Source organism: Hesperophylax consimilis, chromosome 22 (genome assembly GCF_061612785.1).
Source record: "Hesperophylax consimilis isolate HC1 chromosome 22, BYU_Hcon_1.0, whole genome shotgun sequence".
Lineage (NCBI taxonomy): Eukaryota > Metazoa > Arthropoda > Insecta > Trichoptera > Limnephilidae > Hesperophylax > Hesperophylax consimilis.
In genome coordinates, this window is record NC_142857.1 from 8,186,873 (window position 1) to 8,212,643 (window position 25,771).

The 25,771-nt window shown below is 33.0% G+C and overlaps 1 protein-coding gene across 1 annotated transcript; it reads right to left on the reverse strand.

Annotated features, from left to right (window-relative positions):
* Nucleotides 1-1,104: 1,104 nt before the first annotated feature.
* LOC149412791 (TLC domain-containing protein 3A) lies at nucleotides 1,105-24,802 on the reverse strand. Its single transcript, XM_089645500.1, has 6 exons — nucleotides 24,648-24,802; nucleotides 24,464-24,561; nucleotides 23,692-23,853; nucleotides 19,112-19,535; nucleotides 13,922-14,152; nucleotides 1,105-3,141 (listed from the first exon to the last, which is right to left on the reverse strand). The coding sequence occupies exons 2-6, from the start codon at nucleotides 24,559-24,561 to the stop codon at nucleotides 2,911-2,913; spliced, it is 1,146 nt and encodes a 381-aa protein (XP_089501626.1). The 5' UTR covers nucleotides 24,648-24,802; the 3' UTR covers nucleotides 1,105-2,910.
* Nucleotides 24,803-25,771: the final 969 nt, after the last annotated feature.

Consider the following 25,771-nt stretch of genomic DNA (forward strand, 5'->3'; position numbering starts at 1 on the left):
AATACCTGTAACTGCCCAACTCGGAATCAAACGTGTTGATTATTATTGTTAAAGATGTCAACACTTGTAACATAACTGACAGTAAAATTTTTGCTAATTCATGCTCTTAATAAACTGAAACGACAAGATACTTTATTTTTTAATTTTTTACATTAAAAACATAAATAACCATTTGGTGGGTTGGAAATAATTATGTTTTTATACAGTAGAAGAGGGAAATTTTTAAGAGATGTTAATCACATTGCATAATAGAATACATATTTTATTTTTCTCCATCCAAACTTTCATAACTTTTCTTTGACAACTCGCGAGGCTGTGACATGGTTCTAACAGCTAAAAACCAGTTTCGATTCTAACAGTAATTACAACTGTATCATAGCAAAGTTGGGTAATTTCAAATTAGTTTCAATTTTATCGTTTTGCTAAATTTCTATTCAATTTTTTAGTATTTCTATGCGCATTTTTATTTCCTTACTCTCAAAGTCTATATTAATTTTGATAATATTGTTAACTTATTGTTATATTGTTAACGTTAAAACACACAGATCAGTGGTACACCTACAATACATCATGCGTTTTTATTCCTAAGAAATGAAGAAGTTTATTATGTATCAGTAAAATGTGTGCTATGCTTTCAGTTAAAAGAACATATGAAAATATTAAAAATACAACTTTTCTTTATAACTACGTAGTACAATTCGAGAAACTTCGATATTATTCGCAGGATCCTGAATCCAAAATAATGAATACAAACAGGAAACGTACATTAGAAAAATATTAGTAACTAATTTTAAATAACGATAATTTATATATGTATACTTTTTAGACAGGCTGTTAATACAATGAAGAAAATAACTAGAAAAGAATATGTACAATGAATTCAGGTACCTGCACTATTATACAATGTAAATAATCTACAATCCATATATTCCTAGTAATAGTACAATGAAAGAAAATCATATTTAAAGCTTATAGAAACTTTTAACAAAATATTAACATAATATTTCCAGAATTTTCAATGAAATAACATAATATTTCCAGAACATTCAATGAAATGAAATAATATTTCTAGAACATTCAACGAAATGAAATAAAAATTCCAGAACATTCAATGAACTGATATAACATTTCCAGAACATATCAGTGAAATAATTTCATATTTCCAGAACATTTCGAATGAAATAATGTAATATTTCCAGAACATTTTCAACAAAATAAGATAAAATTTCCAGAATATTTTCAATGATACAACATAATATTTCTAGAAGATTGATGAAACAACAAAATATTTCCAGAAACTCTATTTGAAAATTCTGGATATTTCTTCATAAAAGAACATAGGTTAGTACATTTTATTATTAAAAGTTGCCGGAAACTCCTTCGCCCAATAGAAATTAGCACACGCAGACACACGTAGCTCCACTGACAAATCTAAAACAACATGGGAAACAAACATCACGGTAAACTACCGTACACAAAGTTGATAACATTTTAAACTATCTAAGTGTTATACTGAAGGCGCACAATCCAATACATTTAACAATCAATAATAATATTAACAGATCGAAAAACAGGGGGATAAACAGTGACTAATGTGTTAATGATTCTTATTTTTATAAAACACACTGGCATAGCTAGAATTCAAAATAATTCACCAAGTTATCGGTAGCATTGGGTTATAAATAGAACCCCAATTGTCTAGAGCCGGTGGGATTATAGCAATCCTCAATTGACATATGTTGTGAAGTTTAATGGAAAAGAAGGAGATAGGGATGAGAAATGTTAGGAAAAACCTGGCTATTCAGATCTGGTCGCTGGTTCTTATTTTGCCAAAGCTCTTCCTTAGATTGTATAACAGCTATATTTATGATGGACATGCTTTTCTCCAAAAACCAGTGCAAAGTGTTGAAAATGTGTTTGCTCGTAAAAAGATTAACATAAAACGCATTCTGTGAATTCACTTTCATTACTGCTTTACATAATAGAGATTTAAAAATGTCCTTTCATGTATGTTATTTGTTTATTAATTTGTTATTAGTATTTAATGATGGTTGTATTCTGTGTGAATTATTGTCAAGTCATTGAACTAAAACAAGATAAGAAGGTAGTTATTGCATAATAAATGCAAAATTATCTACATAATGTAATCTGAAATGGAAAATAACTGACCTCTTTACATGGAAATATACATTTTAGCAATGTTTGAAATAAAATTACAAAAGGTGTTACAAATTTCTCAGGTGGTAAACTGACACTCTGTCACAAGTTGGAACTCTAATGGAATTTAAAAATTACGATTACATGCGGTAAAAATTTAGTATAGTTTTGGATAGATACAGTAATACTCTTTTATAAGGCTCCCACATAAGAAGTTTTGTTGTTCCGTCCCTACAAAATTGAAAATAACAAATGGTCGAAATTCAACCAATGTAAAGTGTCACAACTAAGAGTTTGGTCATGGTGGAATTAAGAACTGAAGATGTTAACTTATAATTCAATATTCTTTTTAATTAATGAATTATCGTTGATTTCGCCATAGTCAGTCTCTCGAAAGCTGGAGTTTTTTCACATCGACCACTTAGAATAAGAAGGCTCCATCTGACATAGCTATATGATGCAATAATGAATTCTAAACTATCTTTCTGTAGAACGTATTATCGCATGACATTGCATGTCAAACGGAATAGGGTTGACATGTACAATACATTGAAAAACCTTATAAGAGAGTTCCACTGTAAAATTTGCTATGGATCATAGAATTTTTTATTTTTTACGATTGCCGAATGTTGAATGCGCAAGATTGTGCGACCTCAATACAACCAAAATGTCAGTACAAAAAATATATATCTACAAAACATAGCAAAAAGCTTATCTTTTATTTTTCTTTGGGTTCCGACCGCGCTTTCTTAATCAACTGGTCGCTGAGGATCCGTTGGCTCCAAGTCGGGACCTGGCAGAGTCTCCTGACGCAGCAAAAGCCTCCGTGCTGACCTCTCCCTCCGTGGTGGAGGGGATCTTGGGCTTGGACGTGGAGCAGAAGACCTTGGTGGCACCCCGCACCATCAGGTAGAACCAGTAGAACTGCGGGAAGAGCAGGATGGAGATAGAGATTTTGCAGCCGGTGGGCAGTGTTTTGATTGCCTGTTAAAAGAAAATTTTGTAATCAATAAACATTAATAAAATATGTAAATAGATTATTGCACTCAATTATGGTGATCAAATTTGAGATTAATAAATAATTGAGTGGTAATTAATAAATTGAGTCATCTGTAGCGCCCATCATATTATAATAAATATGAGTCGTATACTTCCTATCTACGATAAGTCCACTATTCTCCAAAAATGAACTAATGATGCGGTTTTATTCTAGCGGCTCTTTAGCACACTAATCAAATATCGATGAGTTCAAAACGGCCGTAAAATCCTACGAAAAGTGGATTTAAAAATCGCAATGAGTTCCAAACAACGATAAATCCACGGAGCAGTATGTTCCAAAAGCCGATAAGTCCACCGCTCGTGCAGGCAGCCAATGAGCGAGAAAGATTTCGTCCAGGCAACCGATGGGGGGAAAGCATTTCTCAAATTCTAACATGGCCGCTGAAGCAGTTGTTGAAGTGGTGTTTTGTAAAAGTGTCTGCCTTTTTATACGTTTTTACAGCTAAATAATGTCCGATCTAACCACAAATGTTGTTCAAGTGGCGGGTAATACATCGAGAAAGCGATTTATCATCAAGGAATCTTAGAAAAAACACGTGGATAGCCATCTGTATGGGAGAGGAAGAAAGGGCTGAAAAACTCCTCTCGTCTACTAACTGAATCCCTAACAAAAACACGACAAAAACTCTTTTCCTCTGCACGTTCAATCTTTTCAAACAACAAGTGTTGGACCAGCGACGGCACAATTGTGGTTCTGCTCCCTGATGGCAGCAAGCACGCCATCAGTACCCAAAAGCAGCTGGATGTCGCTGCCGCCCTTGTGACCAAACTATCAGCCAGCACCAGCACCAGCACCAGCACCTACACCGGCTCCAGCGCCAGCACCAACACCAGCACCAGCACCAGCTCATCCAACACCTCATCCAACACCTCATCCATCACACCCGGTCCCCATCCTCAACACGATGGCTCCAAGTCTATTGGCCTGCGCCCCAGAACAAATACTAAAAAATAAGTGTATAAAAAAAAATATGTTTATATTCGCAAAGCATTTATTTCTACCAATGAGTTGCTTTCATGCATTATTATCTATTTGGCTAATTAATGGCTAATTGGAAATAATTTTCTCCCAAGGAAATAATAATAAATTGTGTTGGGTAGGCAGATAATTAATTTTATTGCAAAATAACTTATCCAAATGCTACTTCCATAACCACATTAAGTCATTGAGGTATGTATAACCCATTGTAATTAATAACAACTAATTATATTTCATTTGGATGGGTATTTCGATACTAGGAATTTGGCCTGCTTATTATTCTTATTTCGATAAAATTTTCTTAAACTCATTATATTTTATTATTTATTATCCTGTTTCTTCTATAACACGGGTATTTATCCCTTATGTTCTACACAAACCTATAGTATCAATTGTATATTATTATGCACTTGTGGCCATAATCTATTTACTTACCTCTTTATTATTTACTGTGCGCAATAATTAGAGACACATACCTATATTAATATATCAACAAAATAGTAGTGACTGCACCCACAGACGTGAACTATAGTTCGCGGCGTCTCGGTACCTACATTTCATTTGTAATTTATAATATGATATGAAGATTTTCATTCATATTATGATGTTATAAATTGAATGTAAATCTATCTTTGTACTCTTTTTAACGCACGTGTACAGTTTTTATTGATACATTTAGCATTAAAATTAAGATTGCCTCTATCTGCTGTGACTTCTTTTTATGATTTGAAGTTTTATATATACCTATACCATTATATATTTTTAAACATATTGTCGCCTCCAATTAACTTCATATATACCTTTGTAATTTGTAATTGCTTTGAAAAATTTATATAGGTATGTGACGTATTGAACACTGCACATACCTACTAGAAATATTATTATATTTCACTATCCATATAAATAAAAAATAATTTAAAAAATATGTTCATATATAAATGTATATGTACGTGTCTCTTACCTGTTTATTATTTACTCAGCGCAACAGAGACACAAAACATATATTAATTTACGTACTTTTATAAATAAGTGAACTCCACCGCGAACTATACACACAAACTTTTAACTTAGCGTCTCGGTACCTACATTTCGTTTACAATATGATATTATGAAGATTTACATTCGTATTGTGATATTATTATGTGAATGTAAGTCTTTCTACTCTATTTTTCATATTATGATGTTATTATATAAATGTAAGTCTATCTTTCAACTCTATTTTACGCACGTAAACAGTTTTTATTGATAAATTTAGTTTGCCTTTATCTGCTCTAACTTTTTTTTTTTTTTGATTTGAAGTTTTATATATACCTGTACCATTATAATTTTTTTAATCATATTGTCACCTTCTATTAACTTCATAGATGTCGTTGTAATTTGTAATTGATTTGAAAAAAAAGTATGTAGGTATATGACGTATTGAACTTTGCGTATATTAAAAATATTATAATATTTCACCAATGATTAAAAAATATATAAACATATGTGTGTATGTGTATGTATATGTATAATATTTACGTGTATTTCACAAGTAACTCACGACTAACATATACCAACAATTCACTTAGGTATCTATGATGTAATTTTAGACATGTTTATATATCCTATATATCTTATAAATTAATATTTTGTTTATGCTAAAAATATTTCTTTTAACATACAACCGTACTATTAAGATCATCGCGCACTTCTTGCATTTTTATTTTTATTTAACCTTCCGTTGAATATAGTAATTTATATGTTTTCTTTTTTTAATTAGTTTTTTCTATTTCCTTATATTTTGTTATCTTCTTATATTGTTTATAATCATATGTTTTGTAATTCTATAATTCGTCGTGTAATCGACGTATTATTTATCCACAACCTTACACCATTCCCCCATTCCACTCTCACTCCCCCCCTCTTTCCTAACATGCTCTCCGTACTTGCTGCTCACATTTATATTTCACTATTTCACCAGTTTAGTATAACATCATGCGTGTCCTTCATAAAACTCTGCATTTATTATTTTTTTTTTTTATCTCTTATCTTTACCAAAATTATTTACACTTATAGAAAAACTTACATAATTCACGATGATTACTATTATGTATCAAAACTGTAGAGGACTACGCACTAAAACAGACATATTTCACAATAATATTTTATTGAATGACGATTGTTACATATTCGGTATTTCTGAAACTTGGCTAATTAATTCTATTTTAGATCCGGAACTGGCACCAACAGAATTTTACAGCGTTTTCAGACGGGATAGATCAAATAACATTACAATTAATAGCATAAACAACCAAGAAGATTCTCGTCGAGGTGGTGGAGTGATGATCATAACACATAACAATCTTAACGCTTACCCTCGCGAAGAATTGGTCTGCAATGCTGAATGTATCTGGGTAACTATTCCCCCTTCTAACTATACCTCCAAACGTACTATCCATGTAGCCTGTGTTTATCTCCCACAGGGACAAGGGTATGAAACTGCACTCAATTCATTCCTTTGCTTACTTGCTAACGTAAAAGATCAACATCCCGATGACATTTTACTTGTAATTGGAGATTTTAATATGCCCACCGTAACATGGAATATACATAACAATGATTTACACTTGACACCTGAAAACTTGAACACAATTAGTTCCTCACTTGCTGACACAATCCATTATTCTGAATTAAAACAATATAATTACATAAAAAATGCAAATAACAGAATCCTGGATTTAGTTATCTGTAATGAGGAATGCCAAGTATATCGTGCATGCGATCCTCTTGTCAACGAAGACTCGCACCACCCATCACTCAAAATTATGCTAAAAATCGATATACTTCCTATTATTCACGCCCCACCTAAAGAAATTTATCAGTTTACAAAAGCCAATTACGAGCTAATCAACCAACATCTGTCAATGACAGACTGGTCATTTACTCAGGAAAATTCGGATATTGACGTAGTAGTCGATTCTTTCTACAACATTTTAAACAGTACCATCAACCAGTTTGTCCCTAAACGTATCATCAAAAAGAGAAAATTTCCAAACTGGTATTCAGCTTCTCTAATTAAAATCATTAAAGATAAACAAAAACTCCATCAAAAATGGAAATCCAATAATAATCCAGTAGACTACATAGAGTTTTCAATCAAACGTACCCAACAAAAAAACTTACAGAAGCATTGCTTTATTCAGTACATAAATTCAGTTGAATCTAATATTCTTATAAATAATAAACAACTTTGGAACTATGCTAAAAGCAAAAGTAAAACAAATGGCATCCCACAAATCATGCACCTTAAAGATGAGTCAGGCACCGGTGCTCAACAAGTGTGTCAACTTTTCTCTAAACACTTTCAGTCCACCTACGTTAATGATAAGGACACGAATGATCCCAGTATAGTCGATAGTTTTACCTATATGAATAATCATAACCCGATTGGGAACGTACAAATAAACAATTTTTTGATCAATAAATACCTGAAGAATTTAGACATTAGTAAGGGTGCTGGCAGTGATGGTATATCGCCATACTTTATCTCAAAATGTGCAAAAAATCTTTCATACCCCCTAACTAATATATTTAGAATGTCACTAAAAGCAGGAAAATTTCCTACAAAGTTTAAAGAAGCAACTATAATCCCTATTCATAAAACAGGTTCTAAAAGCAACATTGTAAACTACCGCCCAATCTCAATTCTAACTGTATTTAGTAAACTCTTTGAAAAAATTGTCTACGATCAAATTTATACAACAATTGTTCGCAACATACAAAACCAACAACACGGATTTCTACAAAAAAGATCGGTACTAACAAATTTGGTAAATTTCACGGAATATTTAACGAGCAATATGGACAATAGAAACCAAGTAGATGTAATCTACACTGATTACTCTAAGGCCTTCGATAAAGTAAACCATTTCATTTTAATTAAAAAATTAAGTCAAATAGGCATCCATGGTGATTTACTTCGGTGGCTCACTTCATACCTTCGGTGCAGACTTCAATGTGTATCAGTTGCGGGAACTAAGTCCAGTTTCTTTTCCGTGCCCTCCGGTGTACCTCAAGGTTCTCATTTAGGGCCATTATTATTTAATGTGTATATTTATGATATTCACAAATGTTTTTTACATGCCAATTACCTAGCATATGCAGACGATAAAAAAATCTACTTAGTTATCAAATCAATCGAAGATTGCATTAAACTTCAAGAGGATCTCAATCGTCTTTTTAACTACTGTGAATCAAATAAACTTGTAGTAAATACCTCAAAGTGCAATAAATTATCATTTACACGTAACAAAAATAAAATTTCCTTTGATTATACATTAAACGGGACACAAATCAAAGAAGTAGATTCTATCAGAGACCTTGGGGTAATACTGGATGTGAAATTAAACTTCATTCAACACACTGATGCAATCATCAACAAAGCCAACAAAATGCTAGGATTTATAATACGTTTAACGAAACCTTTCCGCAACCTTAAGACTCTATATTCCCTTTACACAGCGTTCATCCGTCCCCACCTAGAACACTGCACACCGATCTGGACTCCTTTTTACCAAGCCCACATTGAAAGAATCGAGAGAATTCAAAAAAAATTTTTTAAACACATTAATTATAAACAAAACTTACATTTCTCAAATTACGCCGATTCTATTAATTACCACAAATTCAACTCACTTCATACACGACGTTTGGTTTTTGACCAAATTTTATTATTTAAAATTCTTAACAATGGCCTCGACTCACCAGAGCTAATGAATTTAATAAATATTCATATTCCAGCAAGACCAACACGGCAATCCCATTTGTTTCATTTACCTACATGTAGAACTAACTTTAGAAAAAATTCACCAATTCCACGTATATGTGCCCAATATAATACTAAATTTCAAAACATAGATATTTTTAGCAATACACTTCACAAATATCGAATAGAAGTAACTCGTACGATCGAAAATTAATACTATAGTATGGAATGTATCCAGAGCATCTCCTATCCTCATCCTAAATTCCTATTCCTCCCCTCCTCACCTAAAATATATATAAATATATATATTTTTTTTTTTATGCAATAAAACTCCATCTCCAATCAATATTAATATAGGAGACTTTTTTGGCTTGACTGTTTTTAACATGTATATATTTATATTTGTATTTTATGTATAAGCTGTTTGTCTCTTACCTTTACCAATAAATAAATAAATAAATAAATAAATAATAAGTCCTTACAAATCTCCTATTTTGAGTGGAATCATTCATTGAGAGTTGGCCATTACTGGGTGATCTCAAAACTTCGCTCTAGTTGTTTTTAATAATTTTAAAGTTTGTATTTATTGTTTTCAAGTTTAATTTTTATTACAGTTTTTTATTATTATTTCTAATAATAAGTAAGGTACACAATACTATTAACAAATTAACAAAAGTTTTTATTTTATTTATTTATTTCTTGTAATAACCAAGGTACATAATGTTATTGGCAAATTAACAAAAGTTTTTTTAATAAAAATAATACACTTGTTTTGTTTAAAACCACGAGTTTTTATTAAGGATTAATAATTGAAAATCCTCGATTTTTGTGTAAAAAGTATCTGTTTTTGAATTCATCGAGATGAATACAAAAAAAAATTATTATCAAAAAAAAAATTATCATCATAAAATTGCTACATTTCTTTAATCATTTTAATAATATATATTGTTCTATAATTTAGTTTATTCGCACAGTAGCTCTTGAATTTATTGTGATAAATACAGAAAAATTGTAATCACAAAATATCTGTATTTCCTTTTTTATAATATTGTTGTGTTTTGTTCTATAATTTAGTTGATTAGCACATTTGTTTTTTATTTTACTTTTCTTCTATGCACTTTTCTTAACTAACTTTTATTAAAAAAAAAATGAAACATTAATTTTATTTTCGTTTCATTTAAATCAAATTTTTTGTTGGCCCTATACTTGTCATTCACATGTCAACGGTGTTGATAAACAAACACCGATAAGTCACAGGCTGGTGAGTTCCTACATACGATTAATTTGACAGTTAATTTCAAATGCCGATAAGTCCATCATTATTTACGTAATTACTCCTAAACTATTAAGAAATTAATGGTTTTATCTTATTATTTACATCCGTAGTTTGACAACAAAGCCAACCTAATAAATAATTCTCTAGTTTTTATTTTTGTAATTAAAAAATATTAATTTGCCAACATTTCACGAAAGTGGACTTAAAGTAGATAGGAACTATACGACTCAATTATGGATTACACATTTTATCAAGTTGAAGCATATCATATTATGCAATATGCCGTATTATCTATTATTTAACAAATACATCATATCTCTTTCAATCTGTAGTCACTAATATCAAAGTAATATATATGTATAATATTACATTTGTTTGTAGATAATAATCTATCTGTGAATGATATAATAATATATAACATATTTCATAAAATATTCACACGCATTAGTCAACCACATTGCAATATATAATTTTCTATTGTTGATCAATGCAGTTGTGAATTCTGGGATAAACATCGACATTTCTCTACTTTCTAGAAATATAATATGCATGTATTATTTACATAAAACCTTCCGGAAAAATTTTTCTAAATGATAGTGAAAACTTTATCAAAATCTATTGCGTAGTTTAGAAGAACTAAGCGCACAAACAGACAAACGCAGATAGCGACTTTATTTTATACTATTTAGAGAATAACTATTATAATTAATTATTAACTCTTTGCACGCGGCCGTATCAACTGTTGTTACGGCAAAAAGTCCATACTCACACGCGGCTGTCCCAACAGTTGATACGAAAACTTTGACGGCCGATATTCCAGCGCTCGTTCGTCATAAATGTATTTCTTGCTCACTTGGACATTCGTAGAACTATCACGATGCTGACATCTACAAGAATTTCTCAAAAATAAAATTGTATTTCATAAAAAAAGATCGATAATCAAGTGCGCCTCTTCGCGCCTTTTAGTCCTTTAGTTTACATTTTTGTCAACGGATGGCGTTAGTACTAGTATGTCATTCACAACTTTTCATAACTAAAAATGATAAGTGATCATAGTGTCCCACTTGTGTCTATCACCTAACTACACACACGCCGAGTGAATGGCGGGACCACATTCAAAAGATACGGTACGTCTTTGAATGAAATTTTATGTTTTGTTTTTATAAACATCTAAGAGTGTTGACACAGTGGATTGATTTTCATATTGTGGAGAATAATCTGTTCTGTCTATATAGTCCAATAAATCATGCCAAAATGCAATAATTTGACATTTAATTGCGTGCATAGGTATTTGAAAATATGTACCGCGTACGGGTATAGATAAAACGGGGCAAATTAACACGTTTAAAAGGTTAAACTTTGTTCAATGACATAATATGTGCACAATGTAAAGCGAGTCAGAAGAATGGAAGGAGAAATGCCAATCATATAACATATCTAACCACAACAACTTCAGTTACGAACCATGACCAAATACAAGATTTAAATAAACTTTATTGATCCTTGGAATGCCAAGCTAAATTCAAGGCGGGCCCGCCATGTGTACTATTATCGAAATAACTTACTTGTTTTCAGAAAAACAATGTTTTTGTAAATTGTAATATCTTACCAGATAATGTATTTAAAGATTTATAAAAATTGTATACTACATATACAGTTTCCCAGGAAAGCTGCTATTCAGAGAAATGTTTTTTTTTAATAAGCATTCTTCATAACATGAGGCTTTCCTGTAAATAAAGACGGTACTTACTACAACTTTTGAAAATCTGAATCATGCATTTGACACGGAATTCACAACACCCTTTATCACAGATAAATAAATATGTTTGCAAGCGACGAAACGACAAGCTAGAATAGTATTAAGATACATTATTTCCTTGTCAAGTCAATAAAATGTATTTTTGCTCGTAACTGAAGAAGCTACAGTTGTAGCGAAACGCGGCCGGCATTAAGTCTTAAAAATAAAAGTGGTGTTGGAAAATAGGATGTTAAGTTCTCAGCGTAACTGGGTAAATAAGCAATTATAAGGCGTTTTATTCTGAGTTCTAAATAGCTTGCTTATGAATAAAATTGTAAAATTGGTTTCACAATCATATTATGATATCCGTGAGATTAACTTAATGGGTAAATTGGGTACACTAGGTCAAGGTTCAGCCGGTACAAATAGATTAATAATTATCACCATCTTCGAGACAGTGTGAAGCCGATACAGTGTGAGAAGAAGAGATGGGCTAAAATACATTTATTGACTTAGCGTAGCAAAGTCTTGTATTAAATCGACCGATTTGCATTTTGTCTGTCAGTAAATATTTTTTAAAGATCTGTTTGCATTATAAGATGGTGGCCATTTTAATCGTTCAGTAAAGATTATTTTTTCAAATGGGAAATCGTCGAGTTTATTTTAACTTTCCTACTTGCATTTTTCTATATTATGGTACCTACCCATCCAAAGAAAGTTTAAAAAAAGAATTGTCATTGAGATTTTTTTTTCTTTGAACAAATATGTAGTATAATTCCTTATTTGAAATAAAAAAATGTTATTTAAAATATATGGTTTATAATTAAGTAGGTACATATTTAAGTACCTACTTACTCTGACTGGTTTAACCACTCGGAACATTAGAACGTCAAAAGACGTAAATATGATAATAGCGGTCAAGACATTAGTACGTCTTTTCACGTAAGCGCGCGAGATTTTACAAAAATCGATTTATTTCCATCACTAGTATACGGATTGCCATGATTTAAAAAACAGAGTATCGATAATGAATAACGCTACGCGTCTGCATTCAAAAATATCTATGGAATCTAGAGGTGCATTTTCTGAGTCGATTGAATCTGTCAGCTTGTTCGTTCGTAATTTATTGCGTTTTTAAATAATTTATTAAAAATATTTTAGTTTGGACGGTTAATATTTTGAGGTGACCAATAGTTTTTAATTATATTTCTTCAATATATAAAGTGTTATTTCTTTATGATACTCAGAAAAAAGTACATTTTTCACAGCTTTGAAATAATGGTCAGCGATTTTTACATATTTTTGACGTTTTCAGAAAATGTATATTTAGAAATGCAAATATTTACGTATAACAAAACAATACGATAGTGAATTTCATAATCTTTCCAAAACATTTTTTAGAATGAGGCTACGTTTCCCAAAACGTGAGTTATGGAGCTTTTAACAAAACTCGTGAATAACACAAAAATTTCCGCGTTTTGACAGTTCGCAAAGGAACACAAAGTAAATAAAAGTCCTTTTCTGAGAGGTTAAGAGGAAATTTTGGTTCTGATTTATTAAATAAGAGAAAATTAAAAACATTTTTGTTTGGATGCAAGGTCCACTGTTCACAGAACTACTAGTTTTTAAGTTGACAAAGTTTTTCATAGATAAAATAAATATACTTTCAAGTGACGAAAAGACAAGCTAGAATAATATTAACATATATTATTTCTTAGCCAAGCAAGTAAAATATATTTAAGAATGCTAAGAGCATTTTTTAAGGTTGAAAATACCAAAAAAATCTAGTAAAAAATGCGATTGAGCTGCTAATGTATACGCTGGGGAACGCCGGATTTTGATAAGTACAAATTTAAAATATCCACTGCGGTTACGCCAAACTTCAAGCGGTTAAAAATTTTTTTTTTTTCGACTACACCCCGTAACGCTAGTACTGCTGAAAATGAAATTAATAGACACGGTACTCACCTCCCAGTAGGGTAGTCCCAGGGTCTGGCTGTAGACCAGACACAGGTAGGGGATGAGCAGGATGCGGCAGATGAAAAAGGTGACCAGCATGAGGATGCCATTGAACACGTACACCTGCGACTCCTTCAGCTTCATCCGGCTGAGAATGGAGCGCACCGACACAAAGGGAGTTGACAGCTCCATCAGGTAGACAAAGCCAAACACGCAGTCACCCAGTCCTCCGCGCAAATACTGAAAAAGAAAGCAATTATGAAAAATATCCATAACATTCAACACAGGTTATGAATAATCTGACATTATGTATTAGAATTCCTCCAGTTTCCATCAATAATTTCCTTATTGACAGACCTGCATTTTTGCGTGTGATTTCATTTCAGGTTCCTAATAGAGTCACGAAAACTAAATATCTTTCTCTGAAACAATAATGTCAATACCAATAATTTGTTTATAAACTCCCTTATACTACGCAAACACACAGTTTAGGCAAACAATATGCAGAAGTAGCAGATATTTTTAATAGCACCGAAAGAACTAACAAAAAAGAATATCATTCAATAGTTGTTAGTGTACTTTTTTCTATAGCCTCATTGTAAATTTTAGTTAATTTGATTATTTGAAACACAGGAATAAAACGCTGCTCTTTTCGAAAATTATTTTAAAACACGCCCTACTTTCATTAGCGATTTGTGAGGATAATTTGTATAACCAAAAATTTAAAAAATTATAAAATTATAAATATAATTATATAATTTTATATATATAATTATATTTATATAATTAGTTTCAAAATTGTATAACTTGTAGAGTTATACAATTGGTATTTCCAGGTCCGGTCCTGTGCAGGTGCAATTGGAGTAGTCCGCTCCGGGCGCCGACTTGCCAAGGAGCCAAAGAGCCAAAGAGTCAAGAATAAAAGGAGCTATGTCACTGATAATTCCGAACACCTAACACAGCGCCCGTGAGGGTTTTACTAGTGCCAGACGCCGTTTTGGGTACTTCAACTAAACAGACTTTAGAATGATCTGTGTGATAATAAAATAGTATTTAACCCCTCCGACTTTTCGCGAACTTGAAGCTAAGATGTCTTTACCGAAATGTCAATTTCACGAAAACGTTGTGTTATTACCGCCTCACAATCAAAGCTCTATAAATGAAACATTACTGAACGGAGCCGAATAGTAAAAACTGTTTTAGAAAGGTTACAAAATAGGCTTTCAAATTGTTGTATCATAAATAAATATTAACATTTGTAAATATTTAAATTTAGAATGGAAACATGAAAAAATTGTAAAAATGACTCACCTGTAATGTTTTATGTAAAAACGATACTAAAATCACGGATAATGTAAAAAAAAAACACTTATTTCATCGTACAAATGTACAATAAACAATTCTGTCACTTCACTTTTTGACCATTTCATACAAAATATATTTTTAAAAAAATAATTAAACTTGCGAGGCGGGTCGGCACGTCAAACGGCTTTCTTGGCGTCGTTTTACGATTTGGCGGGTAAAATTTGCTTCCACTGAGTAGGTCTTTTTACGGGTTTCTATGGATAACTTTGAATAGAGATGTGAAGCTTCATTCAATACGAATATTCTACTTTTTGTTTTAGGGATGTCACTAGAAGAATAACGGAGTTATGACGATTTTTGTGGAAACACACGCGTTGACGTGTAAACACGCTTATTGTACTTGACTGCTATCGTTATTTTATCGTGTATATCTGCTTACGTTGCTGACCGGTTAACATCAAACTTCATAATGTGAAATTTAACATCAAACTTCATAATATGTAATTTAACATCAAACTTCATAATATGAAATTATAAATACATAAATTGGTAATCTAAATTATATATAAAGAAAATGTCAGTGGGTGTTTTTGTTTTATATACAAACCCACAGTTTTATTCCGAGATTGATGAAATTTTGCACACTTAGGACGGGTTGTTTCGGAGAATTTGAATAATTCAACAAATTTCAACGTTCATTTTCGGGTTCTGTGAAAGACTTATTCAAGTTCTGTTTTTATATCATTGTTGGCTAGTTGCTTGACAAAACTGAAATAAAAACAGAACTTGAAAAAATCTTTCACAGAACTTGAAAATGAACGTTGAAATTTGATGAATTGTTCAGATTCTCCGAAACAACCCGTCCTTAATCTTCAAAACAAGAGGAAGGTCGCTGTTTATATGAGATTTCGAAAAACCACCCCTATCACCTTTTCCCATCCCTTAAGGCGAAATAGGTAGACTTGACCTGAAATTTGGCATTTTTGAGGCCAGTTTTAGACGTATGGACACTTTTCTAGAGAAAAACACAAATTGATTTCGAAAGATCGTTATTTTATCTATTAAAGTAAGATGTTAAATTTTGAAAAATAATATAATTTTCATACCATAATAAAGTGTTACCGTTGGACGATGCGCAGATTTTTTGCATTTTCAAAGGCGAAGTTGTATTAAACAACAAACATTTCAAATCATATAATAACACAGTATAAACAATCAATAAATTATCTATCATATGTATGTATAATAATTTTGTTTTTATTTCAAATAAAATTACTAATAAATAAATCCGAGGACGCGTTTTGTGACGAAAATCCCTCAATTTGACTATTTATTTATGACCTTACAAATTGGTATAGTTGAGATTTTTTTACAAAAATAATTTAACATGATATTATTGAAACATTAAAAATAATTTATGACCAAGAAATATATTCTTAATGTATATAATAGTAATTAATTTCGATTCGCGTTTGTTCGTTGTTTCTGATTACCACGGCGCATCCGAAATTTTATCATTCCCCGCTGCGTCACGGCGGCGAGCGGACGTCTATTCCACGCCAGTCTACTTGATAACATTTTATCGAAATTCCTCGTTTAAAAATGGGGAGAAAAATACTATCGGACAAAAGTTTTATAAGAAAACAAAAATTTCGTCATCAAAAACGTACATGGGAGAAGTATTTGCAGAAAAAAAAGGGTTAGTCATATTTAATTATCCTTGTACATTGTACGTGCTCTATATGCTACAGGGTCGTTCAAACGAATCAGTCAGAATACGCATATATTTTTTATAACATTTAGCGATAATTTTGTGTTGTTTAATTTTCAGGGAAAATAATCAACTACCGACGAATGATTGTGATTCTGAAGCAAATATTGTCTCTAAAATACCGTCGGTATGTGTAATTTACATTAATATTATTATTATTTTATTATGTAAATAGGTAATACCTACAATATATTGTGAATCATGGATATTATGGTGACCGAAACGAAAGAGCAGGCAATGCCGCATTTTAGTCTATGCGTATATGATTCCCGTCAAAATTACGGTTTTGATTCGTGATGTGCGATTCAAATCATGTTTTTGTTAATAATTTCTATTCTATTGTCCAATTCCCTATTACATTGGTATAATTCAACATATTTAATATTTTTAGTGTTACTTTTTGTTAGTTTCATAATGTCATATTGTGAATTGAGCTTCTTGTTTTAGGAGAAAAAAAACGAGGTTATTTTGACATACTTACTTTAAGTAGATATTAGAAATAAAACTTACTGGTAATACCTATCGTACAAACGGATAAATATGTAAAACGAGAGATTTTTTACAATCAAACTTAATGTTAATCACTTTTGTAAAACCTACGTAAAATAAAATTAAAAAAAAAACAAGTGAATAAAAATATTAGAAAAATTAAAAAAAAATGTTTATTCAAATACCTACCTATTTTGTACCTACTATGTCAACGCACTGCATTTGTATTTATTTATGTTTACGCACTCTGACGTATAATTTACAAATATGTATGTAACTACTTATTAGGAAGAAAGCTACAACCGAAAATTCAAACACAATAATTGTTATTTCATCGGAACCATGCTGTAGGTTTCGACCGCCGCGCGGAGTGTACGGCTGGCAGTGGAATGAATATGGTATTTCTGTCTCGTTCTAAAAAAACGTCCGATCGCGAGACCGTCTTTTGACCAAATTCGAATTCTCGGCCGCTGGTTAATACGCCTTAAAGCAGAATTTTGATTCTTCTTGATGAAATTTTGCATACTTGTCATTCAAATTAAGAGGAAAATTACTATCCACATCTGATTTCGAAAAACTCTGCGTAAAGCCCAGGCAACGCTGGGAACTTCAGTCGTCAGTGGACTGCTAGTATTTAAATACTATAAAACAAAGTCGCTATTTGCATCTGTCTGTTTGTGCGCTTTTTGGAAAACGGATTTTGATAGGGTTTTCACTATCATTTAGAGAATTTTTTCCGGAAGGTTTATATATATATATAAAACATGCATATTATATTTATAGAAAGTAGAGAAAAGTCAATGTTTAATAATCAAGCGGTGAAAAAATATATTCGAGAGCTTACATTGCTAATTGCTGGCTAAACCTTTTATCTTAAAAACGCTTACAGAAAAGTCCGCGATGGATTATGTTTATCCCATAAGGATAATCCCCAGCAACACCGGGTTAAGTCCAGAGTTTGACATTATGTATGATAAAAGTTACATACAAATCTTGAGATAAGCTTTTTATAATTTTAACAAGTTCATAGAACCCATAATCCACAGATAATAAAAATTATTAGTTAAGATAACTGAAAATGCAATCAAATGCTCGAAAGTATATTTTAGTTTTAGCGATTAAGTCCCTCAATTTCCCTCAAAACGGAGATGAAGCCTAGACGATAGACCGGTGGTGTGGAGGTAAAAAATCCCCCTGGTTTCATTGCTACATGCATGATATATCCATTACAGCCTGCAGACCGGTAGTACAGCTGCCTTTAGTTAGAAGGCAGTTATAAGTAACGTCACCCCAAGTGGTTCACTATGTTTGGTGATATAGCAGGGGTGAGGTTTGCCCAGGACGGTAGCGCATGTGCTTGCCCACCAGCTGCATGGCGAGCCAGATCGGGAGACGCCGGTCGAGGGAGAGGGAGACCCCTTGACCTCTCCAGCCGGACTCTCTCGACCCTCCCTGCAGTGCAGAGGGAGGGATGGACTCAGGCGGCACTCCTGGACTCACTGACCCCCAAATTCCCACCTTTTCATTCCCAGAACTTGAAAGACTTTCCACACAGCATCCCCAAAGATGACATAAGCCCTAAGGGAAATTATTTCCTCCTATGTGGAGTAAAAAATAAAAAAAATTTCACTCACCACAATAACGAGGAATCCAAAGCCACCAATGAACAAATGATGCATTATAATGATGGGTTGCTCCCTGCAGTAAGACAAGAAAGACTGCACCACCTTGAAGTCGGCTTTGGGCTTGTCCTGCATGGCCCCATCGCCACAGCTGACCCCGTTCTTCCTGTCGGCGCTACTGTTGTGATTCTCCCGGTCCTTGGACGCCTGGCTGATCTTCTTGAGGGTCTTCTCGGAGGTGTGATTGAAGGGCACGCCGATGCTGATGTGAACCTGGTACATGGACCAGATGTCGTAGAAGAAGTAGGCGGCCCCGAACCACGCGTACGCCTCGCTCATGAAATGCGACGAGTGGAGGAAGTTCCGCGTACAGGACCACAGGCACACCACAGACCCGGCGAAACATGACAGAAACGCCTGCACCCCGGAAACGACTCTAAAAAAGATATATTCAGTTAGTATTATGGTTCTTTGTTGAAGTAAAATGATTTAAGCAATTCAATCTAACCTAACCTAACCTAACCTAACCTAACCTAACCTAACCTAACCTAACCTAACCTAACCTAACCTAACCTAACCTAACCTAACCTAACCTAACCTAACCTAACCTAACCTAACCTAACCTAACCTAACCTAACCTAACCTAACCTAACCTTACCTAACCAAAGTTATCATTTTATTATGTTCTCTTTTAGTCAGTTACCATAAATTATAAAAGCGGTGATTGACTCGCAACGTAACATTCCAGACTAGCTTGTTAAAGGTGTATCACAGCGAATATTAATGTGAACACAGATGCATACAGCATGTTTCAAGCTTGTTCATCGATGAAAAGCTGGACCCTCTCGACCCATCGCTTTGCATCGCAGTGAAAGGGATGGATTTATATGTCATTCCTGCACACAATGACCTCCAGAATCCAACCCACCCCTCATAACTTTTTCATTCCCAGAACTTGAAAGACCCTCCACACAGCATCCCCAAAGATGACATAGACCCTAAGGGTAATTAATTTCTTCAGGGCCTCCTGCACAATCGCCGCTACTACAGAAAAGAAAAAATGTGAATGTAACAATAAGCATGGGTAAGCAAGACAAAAGGCTGTTTCTCAGTGACGTTTGACAAGGACACCACTGTCAGAAGTGTACATATATACACCAATACACACAATCTTAATTTTGTGTTGTTTGCGTCACCTACACCTGCACTACTAACTTGTTTTGCAACAATAAGGGATTTTCTAAATTTCCTACATACAAAACTGATATAATTTTGAAAAAATTACCCTTTACAAGATTTAATTTGATACCCCTGACCTAAGCAACTAATGAATGTTAATTGGAAGCCGCTACTAATTTTACTGTTCAATGTTCATATTATGTTTCTGACACTCCTTACTCCGTCCAACCGCTCTATATCTCCTGTTAGATGTTGATACTAATTAAAATGTGTTAATTTATTGGTAGCAAACACCAATTTCACACTTCAATGCTCTTTTGGTCTTTTCAAAAATGTATATTATTAACCTCCAACCATTCCCATTAATGTTCCCAACACAATTTATAAAAGTATTAGCTGTACTCTAAAGTACTCCGCCACGCGTTTTTGTGACTCAGAGTAGCAAAATTATATATTAAAAGATAGATATCAACTTCCAACTTGCTTATCTTAAATAATCTTTTAAAATAGTACCTTAATGCAAATATTGTGTCAAATCTAATCCAGTCAAGTCAAATAACCTACAGCTTGACATACTTATCTTTGCAGTTGGGGGCATCGCTAATCTAGATTTTGTGGATATAAAACAAATTCTTTTATTCCCCTTTAGTCACCTGCTAAATTAATGGTGTCAAACTGTTCCCAGTTATTGGTAGTCTGTACAGTAAAATAGATAAGTTCCACTGATGTCAGAAGAGGTAAACTTGCCCTAACGTGAAATACGGGTATCATGTAGACGAGCTGGAAACAAACCACGTGACTATACTTTTAGGCACCATGAGAGTTTGAGAATGCTTTTAATAATCTACGACATCAGTCGTACGTCGAACGCTGACGAGAACACATTAAAATGGCCAGACCCTGCAAGGAAAACTAAAGTTCGCTAAATTAAGGCAAAGGTTTGCATTGCAGTCCATTGTCGGACTTTTCTACGCAAAATCTGAATGTTTGTTCTTGAACGAATCGCCTGGTATAACGGATGCTAAAATTGAGTGTGGGGGAGTAAAATATAACACATTTGTGAAAGTGTTTAGTGTAATAAAATATAAAAATTTGGGAAATAAGCCCGAACTTTTGTTTTCCCGATTTGGGATATGTAGTTAATTATTATTTATTTTTTTGGTAAACTAATGTTTAAGACAAGATTTTTTATGCATAGCACAAAGGGTAACAATTATTTTTATAAGCAATAATTATTAGCCTGAAACACTCATCAACATTGAAAATCTCCTGATAAAAGATACATGACGTCAACGGGACTTGAACCCGTGTCCTTTCGATTTCCGGTCGACAGCTCTGACCACTGAGCTATGGCGGCTTATCTCTTATCCGCGAAATACACCGCGAAAGACACGGGTTCAAGTCCCGTTGGCGTCATGTATCTTTTATCAGGAGATTTTTCAATGTGGATGAGTGTTTCAGGCTAATAATTATTGCTTATAAAAATAATATGTAGTTAAGCTTCTTACACAGCCAGCAATTTGCACACCATTGCAATAAGAACTAGTAATTCGTAAGCAGATTTTATTTTCGCATACTAAATAGTGATATTACAATGCGAGGTGTCTGTAAACTTTTTTTGTTATTTGTTTTTGGGGTGTTATGCTGTGTTGCGCTAACTCCTTCTTTAGCCAACGTTTCGGACAGCATTGCAGTGTCCATCATCAGGGCAGATGTGTTATTTAAATAACATTTTAAATTACGTTGTAACGTTTAAAGAAACGTTGGCTAAAGAAGGAGTTAGCGCAACACAGCATAACACCCCAAAAATACTTTTGGCCGTGAAAATCTTAAATCATATTTGTCTGTAAACTGTCAGATTCCTTTATTAACAAATCACTGACAGGGAGACGTCCACGCCACCCCCCCCCCCCCTGCTGCGTGCAACTTGGTTTGTTCCCCTCGCCCTTATGAGTCTATCTATCCTTACTCTGTGAGAAATACCTAAGGTAAATGTACAGAAAGCGTGACACGGTTAATTCTAAAATATGTTTTTTAGGCTAGTTTTCTTATTTTAGGTTCTTTATTTGGGTCAAATAAGAAAAGGAAAAAATTAACTTTAAAACATTCACGTCAATTACAATGGCCGCTAAGCAAGCAATCGATTTTAATTTTATCAAAATTACTATTAAAATGCATTATTTTCCATTTCCCGTAACTGAAATAGTATAATTTTCTTATTGTTATTTAACTGATATAAAGTGTTTGTATATTTACCCTACATAATGCTATGAATTTAACCCGCTAAATTTAATTTAACCCTTTGTTATACAACAAACCTTAAATTATGTGTGAACGTACTCTTTCTAAAATATTTGCCTGTTAGTACATGGATTGTGTAGTGATTTCCAATTTACCATATTAACATAATATGGAATATGTGTCACAGACTCAAATAAAGATTAGTCACACATTTTTTCAAATGACATACCACGCCTGGATTCCTAGAGCCGCCTCTGATAAGTGTTTACTACACTTTTAGTAACACATCAAACATATACATTTAGTATGAATATAGGCGGAGAATTAGCATAATCGAATGACATTAAAACACCATTTAAAAAACCGTTGCATATTCGATTGGCATGCCGAACAAGGAATAAATAACATCCGATCGATCCTGATAACAACATGTAAACAAACAATAAATTAAAGACACCAATATCTAGGGATCAAGAGGGTATTACTTAGAGGTGACTCCGTACTTATCTTACACAATAGCCATAAAACTAAAAATTAATACTTGGAACTAAGAACTAATAAATCTATTTTATTTGGTCATTGATTTAAATTGTAATCAACATTTTTTTAAATAAAGAACCCGCTGCAAAATGGCTGCAGGGTCATAAACGGAAGAAAAAAATCCTTGCACGATATAAGATTAAATGTAATCTTTTTGACATTGTATATATTGGTGACTGGATAATTCATCAAAATGATAATTCATCACATCTTTAAATAGTTATGGAAAGTGATGAAACAAAAACTTTATTAACTGGGTTAAGTAGATTAGGTTAGGTTTAATTTTTTTTTTTTCATCGTTTCTAATTATTTTATATCACTTTTTAAAAGTGTGTTGAATTGTCGAGGTGTTGATTTATCATGGAACTGTATATATTATATTGGATAAGTGATATAACTGTATTGGTTAAATTAGGACGAAGTAGATAAGAAACATCAAAACTAATAAAACTTATCTTACGTCGACATATTTATCAATAAAAAACTATAACCGGCAATCAAATAAATATTTAACCAAGACTTTTTAGAATAGAACTTTAAAGATTTGTGTATTTGAATATTTATATGATCATTTTAGAGTTTATTTAATGTAAGTGAAGTAAAGGGTTGTAGATGCAAATGTTTTCACTTACTTGTTACTAATATCCAGCACGTCCGACATAGTAAGTTGGTATTTTTTTCGAAGTTTGTGTCCTGAACTTGTCTGAAGCGCCACATGGTTCAAAAAGTCAAACAGAGACAGGAAGAAGATGAAGCCTAGGCCTAGCAGAACCACTCCTCTAGTTATTGAGATTCTATAAAAGTAAATTATATTTATATTTAACAACTTGTGAAAAACCTCAGGACGTAACTTGACTTACCAAGAATGCCAAATTGAAAACTGAGAAGTTTTGTTTTGCAAATATTTTTAAATATAGAATAAAAACAATTTTCTGGTAAAATAAGTGCATTATTGTAGGTAGGTGTAGGCAGTAGGCACTTTATCGCTTGTCTTGAAAAGATTCTTTTTAAAATGCGATAATATTTTCAACACTAATAAGTTCCAACTTAGAATATTTCACACTCTTACGTAAGCGCAAGGAAATAATATTGTTTAAGGATAAAACAATATTGGATTGAATCAACGATAAAGTATTGTATGTGTATGCATTTCTTGAAGGAATTGAGTTTTTATACGGACAAAACTATTTTTTCATAATTGGGCTTGTATGGGCGCAAATAAATAATTCGTCTTTATATTGTAAAACAAGACTAGCAAAAAAGGATATTTTAATAAAATTATTAAATTAACGCCATCTATGAATACGTAGATTATAACAAAAGTCACGTTTAACCTTAATGTTTTTTACTTAACCCTACAACATTTTTCAAAATATGGTCAGTATGTCAAAATGATGAACTTACTTGTCTTCGGGACCCAGGACGAGAACCGAACCCGCGGCTATGGCGAGTGAGCCAACGGTGCTTAGAGCTAATAAAGAAAAAGCCCCTCTTTGCTTCATCTAAAAAATAACATGAAAATAAAATATTTTTTGGAAGACAAAATGTGTTTTGACATTTGATACATTCTTGCGCAAATTAAACTCACCGTGGAAATTTTGAGTTAAGGAAGCGCAAGTGTGGGAAACAACAAAGGGAGCTCTTCATGAAAAGTACGCAATTACAATATTTAAATGGTCTATGACGTATCTATTAGGAGTTGTTTCAGTTTTATAAAATTCTCAAAGTGTCAGTTTGACGATAATCATAGATTCCGTAATAAAGAAGATGTTAAATTTTGATCTTGTAAATAATATTCCACAGAGAAGAATGGAGGCGATACCAACTTGTAAATTTGATAATGTGTTCGACAAGGTTAGCTCATCGAGGGGGTAGAGCTGTGATTGGCTAGAAAGTCGTGACGTAACTAGAAGTCCATTTCCTCTGGAAGATTTGAATTTACTGGAATGAAAGTGGAGTTAAGCCGGGAATACACATGCCTGTAGCTGGCACACTTGCATACAAGCTCCTTGCACATGCCAGCTACTATCATGTGTATACGCTAACTTGCATGCCTGTACCTGCCTTGCAAGTAGATTGCACAACATTTGATTTACTGGCATGCAAGTTGAGGGAGGGGACGAGGGGGGCTATGAAACCGGCATGTGTGAACGTCGCGACAGGTACGGGCATGCCAGTAGACATTACAATACAATTGGCAGTACACATTGTACTGCCAATTGCAATACGATGATATTTAATTCACTTCGAATGTTTTCCATTGCCAAAAAGCTTGAGACTACTCAGTCTCAGAGTGATTTGAGACACGTACTGTCTAGTGACAGGCATGTGTATACGTCTTGCAAATACAGGCATGCAAGGACGCAACTTGCATGCAAGTTTAACTTGCATGTGTATTCTCATTGCGCCAGTAACTTGTACATGCCATTAACATGCATGCAAGCTACTGTTCCATTTTACAGGCATGTGTATCGCCGCCTTTAAGCGACTCTGAATGCATTTGCAATGATTTATTTATAACACGTCGGCGATATTATATTAAAACTAATGTTCGGAATAAAAGGGAAAAATCTCAGGAATATTTGCAGTGTTACTTTTGCATTGATGATGTAGAATTGAGGTTATTGGCGCCTTTGTAGACATTGAAAGCAATTGAAAGTCTCATTTGGCAAACTATCATGACGAGGATATGACAGGGAAAGTGTTGAAAAT